Genomic DNA, 13,936 nt, shown 5'->3' on the forward strand with positions numbered 1-13,936 from the left:
CATTAAAGGATTAACAAAATGATTTAAGGATATTCTGGGATAAGTCTAATGTTGGCATGAGCCCTCCACAATCTGTTTCACCAGGGCTTTGTTGTGGTGTTGTGCTATTGTTTGTTTCCTAATACAAACCACAACATGGATACCACGAAAAAGGCTAACATTTTGTGTTGAACATTAATGGGTTAATTGGTTACAGCATGGCCAAATCAAACTGCCTGTTTTGGTCACAAAGGGCTAGTAATGTGTGTGTGTGTGTGTGTGTGTGTGTGTGTGTGTGTGTGTGTGTGTGTGTGTGTGTGTGTGTGTGTGTGTGTGTGTGTGTGTGTGCGTGCGTGCGTGCGTGCGTGCGTGCGTGTGTGTGTGTGTGTGTGTGTGTGTGTGTGTGTGTGTGTGTGTGTGTGTGTCTGTGTGTGTCTGTGTGTGTGTGTAGCATATGTGTGCCTTTGTCTATCAAAACTTGAATCTAATGCCCCATGTATATAGACCACATGTACATAGTCACCTCATATTCTGTGCTTATACTGTTGTTTACTCACTGTGTATGTATATACTGTATTCTCAACACAGCTCATCCTAACATAACTTCTATTGTACATACCATTTTCTTTTCCAGATTCTATACTGTCTATACACACCATGTATTTATATTCTGGATTCTGACACATTCTATACTGTCTATGCACACCATGTATTTATGTTCTGGATTCTGACACATTCTATACTGTCTATATACACCATGTATGTATATTCTGGATTCTGACACATTCTATACTGTCTATACACACCATGTATTTATGTTCTGGATTCTGACACATTCTATACTGTCTATACACACCATGTATTTATGTTCTGGATTCTGACACATTCTATACTGTCTATACACACCATGTATTTATATTCTGGATTCTGACACATTCTATACTGTCTATACATGCCGTGTATATATATTCTGGAATCTGACACATTCTCACTCTAATATATCTACTCTGGATTGTTATTTCTGTTTTGATTTTATTTGTATTGTATTTTCAAGACATTCTATTGCACTGTTTGAGCTAGTAACATAAGCATTTTTGCTGCACTTGCTATAACACCTGCAAATCTGAGTACATGACCAATAAACTTTGATTTGATTGGATGGACCTGTTTCAAGCCACATGTTTTTATTGGTCAGTGTGTAAAGGCCTCCTAAAAAGATGTGTCATGTGGCTAAAGTACGGTTTTAGGTAACTAAGGCGGTTTTCAACCCAGAGAATAAATAAGGAATGTACAGTATACTAGTGAATGGCTTTCAAGCTCTACTAAACTATATTGAACAAAAATATAAAAGCAACATGTAAAGTGTTAGTCCCATGTTTCCTGAGCTAAAATAAAAGATCCCAGAAATGTTCCAAATACACAAAAAGCTTATTTCTCTCAAATGTTGTGCACAAATTTGTTTACATCCCTGTTAGTGAGCATTTCTCCTTTGCCAAGATAATCCATCCACCTGACAGTTGTGGAATATCAAGAAGCTGATTAAACAAGATGATCATTACACAGGTGAACCTTATGCTGGGACAATAAAAAGCCACTCTAAAATCAACTATTTTGTCACACACACAATGCCACAGATGTCTCAAGTTTTGAGGGAGCGTGCAATAGGCATGCTGACTGCAGGAAAGTCCACCTGTCACGTCCTGACCAGTAGAGGGGGTAGTTGGGTCAGGACGTGGCAGAAGGGAGTGTGTGTTTTCATTGTTTCATTGATTTTGGCCGTGTGACTTCCAATCAGGCACAGCTGTAGAGGGTTGTGGTTGATTGGGAGTCACACATAAGTTGCCTACGTTTCCTTTGTGTTTCGTGGGTAATTGTTCTTGTCATTGTGGTTGCACCTGACAGGACTGTGTTGGCTGTCAGTTTTGTTGTTTTTGTGAATTGCATAGTGTTCGTTGAATTAAATATGACGAACCCTAACTCCGCCGCATTTTGGTCCACTTCTTCCTCAGACAGCCGTTACAGAATTACCCACCAAACCAGGACCAAGCAGCGGAAGAGGAAGGAGCAGCAAGAGTACAGCGTGATGGACCAATGGACTTGGGAACAGATCCTGGACGGAGAGGGACCATGGACTCAGGCTGGGGATTATTGCCTCCCGCAGTGGGAGATTGAAGCGGCAAGAGCGGAGAGGCGCTATTACGAGGAGAGAGAGCGCAACGAGAGCGAGAGGCAGCCCCAATACATTTTTTTGGGGGGGCACACGGGACAGTCGGTGGAGCTGAGGTCGGAACCAGAGCCAGTCGGGATGACATTGGAGGTGAGCGAGGGATATGAGGCAGAGACTGTGACGGGGTTAATGGGGAAATTAGGAGAGAGAGAGATGAGAGCTGCTAGTGTGGTGCATAAAGTACGGCATTCGCCCTAATGAGCGTGTCGTTTGAATGATGTCACCTGAGGCAGCTCTCCATACTCGTCCTGAGGTGCGTGCTGGTTGTCTGGTAAAGACTGTGCCTGCGCCCAGAAACAGGCCTCCTGCATGTCTTCCCAGCCCTGCACGTTCTGTGCCTACGCCCAGAACCAAGCCTCCTGCATGTCTTCCCATCCTGGTCAAGCCCGTGCCTCCTCCATGGACCAGTACTCCAGTGGGTCTCCCTATCCTGGTGAAGCCCGTGTCTCCTCCACAGACCAGTACTCCAGTGGGTCTCCCCATCCTGGTCAAGCCCGTGCCTCCTCCACGGACCAGTACTCCAGTGGGTCTCCCTATCCTGGTCAAGCCCGTGCCTCCTCCACGGACCAGTCCTCCAGTGGGTCTCTCCACCCTGGTCTCTCCTGTGCCACCTCCTCAAACCAGGCCTCCAGCGGGTCTTCCCAGACTGGTGAGTCCAGGGCCTGCGCCCAGAGCCAGGCCTCCGTTATGTCTCCCCAGCCTGGTGAATCCTGAGCCAGAGCTGCCAGAGTGGCCAGACAGCCCAGAGCTGCCAGAGTGGCCAGACTGCCCAGAGCTGCCAGAGTGGCCAGACTGCCCAGAGCTGCCAGAGTGGCCAGACTGCCCGGTTCTGCCAGAGTGGCCAGACTGCCCGGTTCTGCCAGAGTGGCCAGACTGCCCGGTTCTGCCAGAGTGGCCAGCCTGCCCGGATCTGCCAGGGTGCCCTGCCTGCCCTCCGGCCCAACCCGAGTGGCCCTCCTGTCCTCCGGCCCAGCCCGAGTGGCCCTCCTGTCCTCCGGCCCAGCCCGAGTGGCCCTCCTGCCCTCCTGCCCAGCCCGAGTGGCCCTCCTGCCCTCCGGCCCAGCCCGAGTGGCCCTCCTGCCCTCCGGCCCGAGTGGCCCGCATGTCTTCCGACCCAGCCAGAGTGGCCCGCATGTCTTCCGACCCAGCCAGAGTGGTCCGTCTGCCAGGGTCAGCCCGAGTGGCCCGTCTGCCCGGCGCAGCTATCGGCGCCAACAAAGTGGGCGACGCCGAAGGTGGAGCGAGGTCCACGTCCTGCACCTGAGCCACCTCCAGGATAGGTGGGTTGGGGAGGGAGGGTGTAGCACAGTGCCGTCGGTGACGGCAGCAACCCTCCCTTTCCTCCCTTATTGTTTTGGGGTTATTTTTTGTTGGGGTATTTGGGATTTTCTTGTGTTTTCTTTTTTTAGGTGCATCCCGGGGTCTGCACCTTGAGGGGGGGGGGTACTGTCACGTCCTGACCAGTAGAGGGGGTAGTTGGGTCAGGACGTGGCAGAAGGGAGTGTGTGTTTTCATTGTTTCATTGATTTTGGCCGTGTGACTTCCAATCAGGCACAGCTGTAGAGGGTTGTGGTTGATTGGGAGTCACACATAAGTTGCCTACGTTTCCTTTGTGTTTCGTGGGTAATTGTTCTTGTCATTGTGGTTGCACCTGACAGGACTGTGTTGGCTGTCAGTTTTGTTGTTTTTGTGAATTGCATAGTGTTCGTTGAATTAAATATGACGAATCCTAACTCCGCCGCATTTTGGTCCACTTCTTCCTCAGACAGCCGTTACACCACCAGAGCTGTTGCCAGATAATTGAATGTTTATTTCTCTACCATAAGCCACCTCCAACATTGTTTTGGAGACTTTGGCAGTATGTCCAAACCGGCCTCACAACCACAGACCCCGTGTGTGGCATTATGTGAGCAAGTGGTTTGCTGATGTCAACGTTGCGAACAGAGTGCCCCATGGTGGTGGTGGGGTTATGATATGGGCAGGCATAAGCTACCGACAACAAACGATGGCAATTTGAATGCACAGAGATAACATGACGAGATCGTGCCATTTATCTGCCGCCATCACCTCAAGTTTCAGCATGAAACATATAGTCGGGCAGCAGGTATCCTAGTGGTTAGAGCGTTGGACTATTAACCTCTCTGGGCCAGTGGGACGCTTGCGTCCCACCTACTCAACAGCCAGTGTAATCCCGTGGCGCGATATTCAAATACCTTAGAAATGCTATTACTTCAATTTCTCAAACATATGACTATTTTACACCATTTGAAAGACAAGACTCTCGTTAATCTAACAACACTGTCCGATTTCAAAAAGGCTTTACAACGAAAGCAAAACATTTAGATTATGTCAGCAGAGTAGCTAGCATATAATGTCACATAAACCCAAACCACAGCTAAATGCAGCACTAACCTTTGATGATCTTCATCAGATGACAATCCTAGGACATTATGTTATACAATACATGCATGTTTTGTTCAATCAAGTTCATATTTATATCAAAAAACAGCTTTTTACATTAGCATGTGACTAGCATGTGACTAGCATTCCCACCGAACACTTCCGGTGAATTTACTAAATTACTCACGATAAATATTCACAAAAAACATAACAATTATTTTAAGAATTATAGATACAGAACTCCTTTATGCACTCGCTATGTCCGATTTTAAAATAGCTTTTCGGTGAAAGCACATTTTGCAATATTCTGAGTAGATAGCCCGGCCATCACAGGCTAGCTATTTTGACACCCACCAAGTGTGGTACTCACCAAACTCCGATTTACTACTAGAAAAGTTTGATTACCTTTGCTGTTCTTCGTCAGAATGCACTCCCAGGACTTCTACTTCAATAACAAATGTTGGTTTGGTTCCAAATAATCCATAGTTATATCCAAATAGCGGCGTTTTGTTCGTGCGTTCAAGACACTATCCGAAGGGTAAAGAAGGGTGATGCGCCCGACGCGTTTCGTGACAAAAAAATTCAAAATATTCCATTACCGTACTTCGAAGCATGTCAAACGCTGTTTAAAATCAATTTTTAAGTGATTTTTCTCGTAAAAAAGCGATAATATTCCAACCGGGAGTCGTTGTTTTCGTTCAAAGAGAGAGAAAGTAAACATGGTGTCGGCTCGTGCACGCGCCTCCAGTCTCATTGTCCTCAGATCGACCACTATCCAAATGCGCTAATGTTTTTCAGCCATGGCCTGCAAGGCCACCATTCATCGTTCTGGCGCCTTCTGAGAGCCTATGGGAGCATTAGAAAATGTCACGTCATGCCAGCGATCCCCTGTTTTGGTTAGAGATGATCAAGAAGGCCAAGAAATAGTCAGAGAGAGCGCTTCCTGTTTGGAATCTTCTCAGGTTTTGGCCTGCCAAATGAGTTCTGTTATACTCACAGACACCATTCAAGCAGTTTTAGAAACTTTAGGGTGTTTTCTATCCAAATCAAACAATTATATGCATATTCTAGTTACTGGGCAGGAGTAGTAACCAGATTAAATCGGGTTTGTTTTTTATCCGGCCGTGCAAATACTGCCCCTATCCCCAACAGGTTAATCGAAAGGTTGCTAGATTGAATCCCCGAGCTGACAAGGGAAAAAAATCTGTCATTCTGCCCATGAACAAGGCAATTAACCCACTGTTCCTAAGCCATCATTGCAAATAAGAATTTGTTATTAACTGACTTGCCTAAGAAAATAAATAATGCGAAAGGATCTGTACACAATTCCTGGAAGCTGAACATGTCCCAGTTCTTCCATGGCTTGCATACTCACCAGACATGTCACCCATTGAGCATGTTTGAGATGCTCTGGATCAACATGTACAACAGCATGTTCCAGCAACTTTGCACAGCCATTGAGAGGAGTGGGACAACAGCCTGATCAACTCTTTGCAAAGGAGATGTGTCACGCTGCATGAGGGAAATAGTGGTCACACCAGATACTGACTGGTTTTCTGATCCACACCCCTATATATTTTTTTGAATGTATCTTTGACCAACAGATGCACATCTATATTCCCAGTCATGTGAAATCCATAGATTAGGGCCTAATTCATGTATTTTAATTGACGGATTTCCCTATATGAACTGTAACTCAGTAAAATCTGAAATTGTTGCATGTTGCATTTTTATTTTGTTTCAGTATGTAATTAATGTTAATTCTATTAGCATTCGGCATAATGGACAGAGGTTTTAACAGTATAGTGAGTCATCCACACGTGTGTTTAAGAGTGTTTGCCCATAGATTTCAGACAGCCTGTAATGACGGCCTTTTAGGCCTAGGTGTCCCGCTAGCTTAAACATTTAGGTACATATAAGTGTCTTATATCGGTTGAAAGCTTAAATTCTTGTGAATCTAACTGCACTGTCCAATTTACAGTAGCTATTACAGAAAAAAACATGCCATGCAATTGTTTGAGGACGGCGCCCCACATCAAAATATTTTTCCACCGGCACAGGTTTCATAAATTTACAAATAGCGATTAAATATTCACTTACGTTTTGAAAATATTCCTCTGATTTCTCATCCAAAGGGTCCCAGCTATAACATGTAGTGTTGTTTTGTTAGATAAAATCCTTCTTTATATCCCAAAAGGTCTGTTTAGTTGGCGCCATCGATTTGAGTAATCCACTCGTTCAACATGCAGAGAAAGGAATCCGAAAATCTACCCCTAAACTTTGTTTCAACAAGTCAAAATAAGTTCCTATTTACTCCTCAGATACCCTAAAATGTAATCAAACTATAATATTTCTTACGGAAAGAAGTATGTTCAACAGGAAAATGATTTTAGCAGGTCCTGTCTTCATGGCGCACACAAACACGAATTTCCAAGACTGTGTCCCTGTACTAAAACTGATTTTTCTCATTTGTTTTTGAAATTACAAGCCTGAAACCTTGAACATAGACTGCTGACACCCTGTGGAAGGCATAGGAATTGCATCCAGGGAGCTAATTTTCAAAATGTCTTTATACTTGCCATTCTAAGAGGATGGTCTCTCAAAAAAAGAAATCTGGTTGGTTTTTCTTTGGATTTTCTCCTATCATATCTATTGTGTTATATTCTCCTACATTATTTTAACATTTCTACAAACTTCAAAGTGTTTTCTTTCCAATGGTACCAATTATATGCATATCCTGGCTTCAGGGCCTGAGCAACAGGCAGTTTACTTTGGGCACATCATTCAGGCGGAAATGGAGAAAGAAGGGGCCTAGCCCTAAGAATTAGGGTGTCAATAAAACTTTCAGTTGGATTGATTTCGGACTGAACATATCATAAAAGGAACTTAACTGATGTTGCACCTCTGGCCCCTCCCAGGAGTGAGCATCTCGGCAAATCAGGAGGACGAGACGGACCTGGAGACGTTCCAGATGGAGATAGACAAGGAGAGCAGGAAGTGTCTGTTCCGGACTAATGAGGGGAAATACTGGGCCCTAGTGACCCATGGAGGCATCCAGACTACAGCCACGGAGAGGTAACCCTAACCTTAGCCCTAGCTCCAGCTGCAACCCTAATCCTAGCTCCAGCTGCAACCCTAACCCTAGCTCCAATTGCAACCCTAACCCTAGCTCCAGCTGCAACCCGAACCCTATCTCCAGCTGCAACCCTAACCCTAGCTCCAGCCGTAACCCTAACCCTATCTCCAGCTGCAACCCTATCCCTAGCTCCAGCTGCAACCCTAACCCTAGCTCCAGCTGCAACCCTATCCCTAGCTCCAGCTGCAACCCTAACCCTAGCTCCAGCTGCAAATCTAACCCTAGCTCCAGCTGCAACTCTAACCCTAGCTTCAGCTGCAACCCTAACCCTATCTCCAGCTGCAACCCTAACCCTAGCTTCAGCTGCAGCCCTAACCCTAACCCTATCTCCAGCTGCAACCCTAACCCTAGCTTCAGCTGCAACCCTAACCCTATCTCCAGCTGCAAATCTAACCCTATTTCCAGCCTCAACCCTAACCCCATCTCCAGCTGCAACCCTAACCCTAGCTTCAGCTGCAACCCTAACCCTATCTCCAGCTGCAACCCCAACCCTAGCTCCAGCTGCAACCCTAACCCTAGCTCCAGCTGCAACCCTAACCCTAGCTTCAGCTGCAACCCTAACCCTAGCTTCAGCTGCAACCCTAACCCTATCTCCAGCTTCAACCCCAACTCTAGCTCTAGCCTCAACCCTATCTCCAGCTGCAACCCTAATCCTAGCTTCAGCTGCAACCCTAACCCTAGCTCCAGACTCAACCCCAACTCTAGCTCCAGCTGCAACCCTAACCCTATCTCCAGCTGCAACCCTGACCCTAGCTCCAGACTCAACCCCAACTCTAGCTCCAGCTGCAACCCTAACCCTAGCTCCACTGCAACCCTAACTCTAGCTCCAGCTGCAACCCTAACCCTAGCTCCAGCTGCAAATCTAACCCTATCGCCAGCTGCAACCCTAACCCTAGCTTCAGCTGCAACCCTAACCCTATCTCCAGCTTCAACCCCAACTCTAGCTCTAGCCTCAACCCTATCTCCAGCTGCAACCCTAATCCTAGCTTCAGCTGCAACCCTAACCCTAGCTCCAGACTCAACCCCAACTCTAGCTCCAGCTGCAACCCTAACCCTATCTCCAGCTGCAACCCTAACCCTAGCTCCAGACTCAACCCCAACTCTAGCTCCAGCTGCAACCCTAACCCTAGCTCCAGCTGCAACCCTAACCCTAGCTCCAGCTGCAAATCTAACCCTATCGCCAGCTGCAACCCTAACCCTAGCTCCAGCTCCAGCTGCAACCCTAACCCTATCTCCAGCTGCAACCCTAACCCTAGCTCCAGCTGCAACCCTAACCCTAGCTCCAGCTGCAATCCTAACCCTATCGCCAGCTGCAACACTAACCCAAGCTCCAGCTGCAACCCTAACCCTAGCTCCAGCTGCAACCCTAACCCTAGCTCCAGCTGCAACCCTAACCCTAACCCTAGCCTGAATATCTGAAACCCAGAACTAGAATAATTATGTCAGATGCTGGATAAGGATCTGGGGAAGGTGTATGAGATAAGATACTAACCAGACTAGTGAAGTCTCCACCCTTCTAAAGAGGAACTCTCAGCCAAAGCACGGGCCAAATGTCCCATCCCCTTCCGACATGAGAAAGACGCAAACACCAGTGAAATAGTGATTTGTCCAAATGATCAGTGACAAAAAAATCAGCAGACCAAAAACAAAGTTCCTTGTCAGTGGTCACGTCTGCTGACAGACGCTGCGATACCATCCTATGCTACGTGAGTCTGTCAACAGTCTGTCCATGAGATTACCCTAGCTTTAACCCTAACCCCCTTTCCAGTCACAACCCTAACATTTACATTACATTTACATTTAAGTCATTTAGCAGACGCTCTTATCCAGAGCGACTTACAAATTGGTGCATTCACCTTATGATATCCAGTGGAATAACCACTTTACAAAAGTGCATCTAAATCTTTTGGGGGGGGGGGGTTAGAAGGATTACTTTATCCTATCCCAGGTATTCCTTAAAGAGGTGGGGTTTCAGGTGTCTCCGGAAGGTGGTGATTGACTCCGCTGTCCTGGCGTTGATCCACCATTGGGGTGCCAGAGCAGCGAACAGTTTTGACTGGGCTGAGCGGGAACTGTGCTTCCTCAGAGGTAGGGAGGCGAGCAGGCCAGAGGTGGATGAACCCCCTCTCCAGCCACAACCCTAACCCCCTCTCCAGCCACAACCCTAACCCCCTCTCCAGCCACAACCCTAACACCCTCTCCAGTCACAACCCGAACCCCCTCTCCAGTCACAACCCTAACCACCTCTCCAGTCACAATCCTAACCCCCTCTCTAGTCACAACCCTAACCCCCTCTCCAGTCACAATCCTAACCCCCTCTCTAGTCACAACCCTAACCCCCTCTCCAGTCACAACCCTAACCCCCTCTCCAGCCACAACCCTAACCCCCTCTCCAGCCACAACCCTAACCCCCTCTCCAGCCACAATCCTAACCCCCTCTCCAGTCACAACCCTAACCCCCTCTCCAGTCACAATCCTAACCCCCTCTCTAGTCACAACCCTAACCCCCTCTCCAGTCACAATCCTAACACCCTCTCTAGTCACAACCCTAACCCCCTCTCCAGTCACAATCCTAACACCCTCTCTAGTCACAACCCTAACCCCCTCTCCAGCCACAACCCTAACCCCCTCTCCAGCCACAACCCTAACCCCCTCTCCAGCCACAACCCTAACCCCCTCTCCAGTCACAATCCTAACCCCCTCTCTAGTCACAACCCTAACCCCCTCTCCAGCCACAACCCTAAGCCCCTCTCCAGTCACAACTCTAACCCCCTATCCAGCCACAATCCTAACCCCCTCTCCAGCCACAACCCTAACCCCTCTCCAGTCACAATCCTAACCCCCTCTCTAGTCACAACCCTAACCCCCTCTCCAGTCACAATCCTAACCCCCTCTCCAGCCACAACCCTAAGCCCCTCTCCAGTCACAACTCTAACCCCATCTCCAGTCACAACCCTAACCCCCTCTCCAGCCACAACCCTAACCCCCTCTCCAGCCACAACCCTAACCCCCTCTCCAGTCACAACACTAACCCCCTCTCCAGTCACAACCCTAACCCCCTTTCCAACCACAACCCTAACCCCCTCTCCAGTCACAATCCTAACCCTTTCTCTAGTCACAAACCTAACCCCCTCTCCAGTCACAATCCTAACACCCTCTCTAGTCACAACCCTAACCCCCTCTCCAGCCACAACCCTAACCCCCTCTCCAGCCACAACCCTAACCCCCTCTCCAGCCACAACCCTAACCCCCTCTCTTGTCACAATCCTAACCCCCTCTCTAGTCACAACCCTAACCCCCTCTCCAGCCACAACCCTAAGCCCCTCTCCAGTCACAACTCTAACCCCCTCTCCAGCCACAATCCTAACCCCCTCTCCAGCCACAACCCTAACCCCTCTCCAGTCACAATCCTAACCCCCTCTCTAGTCACAACCCTAACCCCCTCTCCAGTCACAATCCTAACCCCCTCTCCAGCCACAACCCTAAGCCCCTCTCCAGTCACAACTCTAACCCCATCTCCAGTCACAACCCTAACCCCCTCTCCAGCCACAACCCTAACCCCCTCTCCAGCCACAACCCTAACCCCCTCTCCAGTCACAACCCTAACCCCCTCTCCAGTCACAACCCTAACCCCCTTTCCAACCACAACCCTAACCCCCTCTCCAGTCACAATCCTAACCCTTTCTCTAGTCACAAACCTAACCCCCTCTCCAGTCACAATCCTAACCCCCTCTCTAGTCACAACCCTAACCCCCTCTCCAGCCACAACCCTAACCCCCTCTCCAGCCACAACCCTAACCCCCTCTCCAGTCACAACCCTAACCCACTCTCCAGCCACAACCCTAACCCCCTCTCCAGCCACAACCCAAACACCCTCTGCAGCCACAATCCTAACCCCCTCTCTAGTCACAACCTTAACCCCCTCTCCAGTCACAATCCTAACCCCCTCTCTAGTCACAACTCTAACCCCCTCTCCAGTCACAATCCTAACCCCCTCTCTAGTCACAACCCTAACCCACTCTCCAGTCACAACCCTAACCCCCTCTCCAGCCACAACCCTAACCCCCTCTCTAGTCACAACCCTAACCCCCTCTCCAGTCACAATCCTAACCCCCTCTCTAGTCACAACCCTAACCCCCTCTCCAGTCACAACCCTAACCCCCTCTCCAGTCACAACCCTAACCCCCTCTCCAGCCACAACCCTAACCCCCTCTCCAACCACAACCCTAACCCCCTCTCCCTCCACAACCCTAACCCCCTCTCCAGTCACAATACTAACCCCTTCTCTAGTCACAACCCTAACCCCCTCTCCAGTCACAACCCTAACCCCCTCTCTAGTCACAACCCTAACCCCCCCTCCAGCCACAACCCTAACCCACTCTCCAGTCACAACCCTAACCCCCTCTCCAGCCACAACACTTAACCCCCTCTCCAGTCACAACCCTAACCCTCTCTCCAGTCACAATCCTAACCCCCTGTCTAGTCACAACCCTAACCCCCTCTCCAGTCACAATCCTAAGCCCCTCTCTAGTCACAACCCTAAACCCCTCTCCAGTCACAATCCTAACCCCCTCTCCAGTCACAATCCTAACCCCCTCTCTAGTCACAACCCTAACCCCCTCTCCAGTCACAATCCTAACCCCCTCTCTAGTCACAACCCTAACCCCCTCTCTAGTCACAACCCTAACCCCCTCTACAGTCACAATCCTAACCCCCTCTCTAGTCACAACCCTAACCCCCTCTCCAGTCACAATCCTAACCCCCTCTCTCGTCACAACCCTAACCCCCTCTCCAGTCACAATCCTAACCCCCTCTCTAGTCAAAACCCTAACCCCCTCTCCAGTCACAATCCTAACCCCCTCTCGAGTAACAACCCTAACCCCCTCTCCGGACACAACCCTAACCCCCTCTCCAGCCACAACACTAACCCCCTCTCCAGCCACAACGTTAACCCACTCTCCAGTCACAACCCTAACCCCCTCTACAGCCACAACCCTAACCCCCTCTCCAGCCACAACCCTAACCCCCTCTCCAGCCACAACCCTAACCCCCTCTCCAGCCACAATCCTAACCCCCTCTCTAGTCACAACCCTAACCCCCTCTCTAGTCACAATCCTAACCCCCTCTCTAGTCACAACCCTAACCCCCTCTCCAGCCACAACCCTAACCCCCTCTCCAGCCACAAGCCTAACCCCCTCTCCAGCCACAATCCTAACCCCTCTCTCTAGTCACAACCCTAACCCCCTCTCTAGTCACAATCCTAACCCCCTCTCTAGTCACAACCCTAACCCCCTCTCCAGCCACAACCCTAAGCCCCTCTCCAGTCACAACTCTAACCCCCTCTCCAGCCACAATCCTAACCCCCTCTCCAGCCACAACCCTAACCCCCTCTCCAGTCACATCCTAACCCCCTCTCTAGTCACAACCCTAACCCCCTCTCCAGTCACAATCCTAACCCCCTCTCCAGCCACAACCCTAAGCCCCTCTCCAGTCACAACTCTAACCCCATCTCCAGTCACAACCCTAACCCCCTCTCCAGCCACAACCCTAACCCCCTCTCCAGCCACAACCCTAACCCCCTCTCCAGTCACAACCCTAACCCCCTCTCCAGTCACAACCCTCACCCCCTTTCCAACCACAACCCTAACCCCCTCTCCCTCCACAACCCTAACCCCCTCTCCAGTCAAAATCCTAACCCTTTCTCTAGTCACAAACCTTACCCCCTCTGCAGTCACAATCCTAACCCCCTCTCTAGTCACAACCCTAACCCCCTCTCCAGCCATAACCCTAACCCCCTCTCCAGTCACAATCCTAACCCCCTCTCTAGTCACAACCCTAACCCCCTCTCCAGTCACAATCCTAACCCCCTCTCTAGTCACAACCCTAACCCCCTCTCCAGTCACAATCCTAACCCCCTCTCTAGTCACAACCCTAACCGCCTCTCCAGTCACAATCCTAACCCCCTCTCTAGTCACAACCCTAACCCCCTCTCCAGCCACAACCCTAACCCCCTCTCCAGCCACAACCCTAACCCCCTCTCCAGTCACAACCCCAACCCCCTCTCCAGCCACAACCCTAACCCACTCTCCAGTCAAAACCCTAACCCCCTTTCCAACCACAACCCTAACCCCCTCTCCCTCCACAACCCTAACCCACTCTCCAGTCACAATCCTAACCCTTTCTCTAGTCACAAA

The 13,936-nt window shown here is 49.5% G+C and overlaps 1 protein-coding gene across 1 annotated transcript in view; it reads left to right on the top strand.

Moving 5' to 3' along the window:
* Nucleotides 1-13,936, top strand: part of LOC115152901 (fascin-2-like) — a 33,284-nt gene that overhangs the window by 11,707 nt on the left and 7,641 nt on the right. Inside the window, exon 4 of the mRNA XM_029697821.1 lies at nt 7,525-7,681. Within this exon, the coding sequence (XP_029553681.1) occupies nt 7,525-7,681 (157 nt within the window). The remainder of the gene's footprint in view (nt 1-7,524; nt 7,682-13,936) is intronic.

The sequence above is a fragment of the Salmo trutta genome, chromosome 18, assembly GCF_901001165.1.
Source record: "Salmo trutta chromosome 18, fSalTru1.1, whole genome shotgun sequence".
Taxonomy (NCBI): domain Eukaryota; kingdom Metazoa; phylum Chordata; class Actinopteri; order Salmoniformes; family Salmonidae; genus Salmo; species Salmo trutta.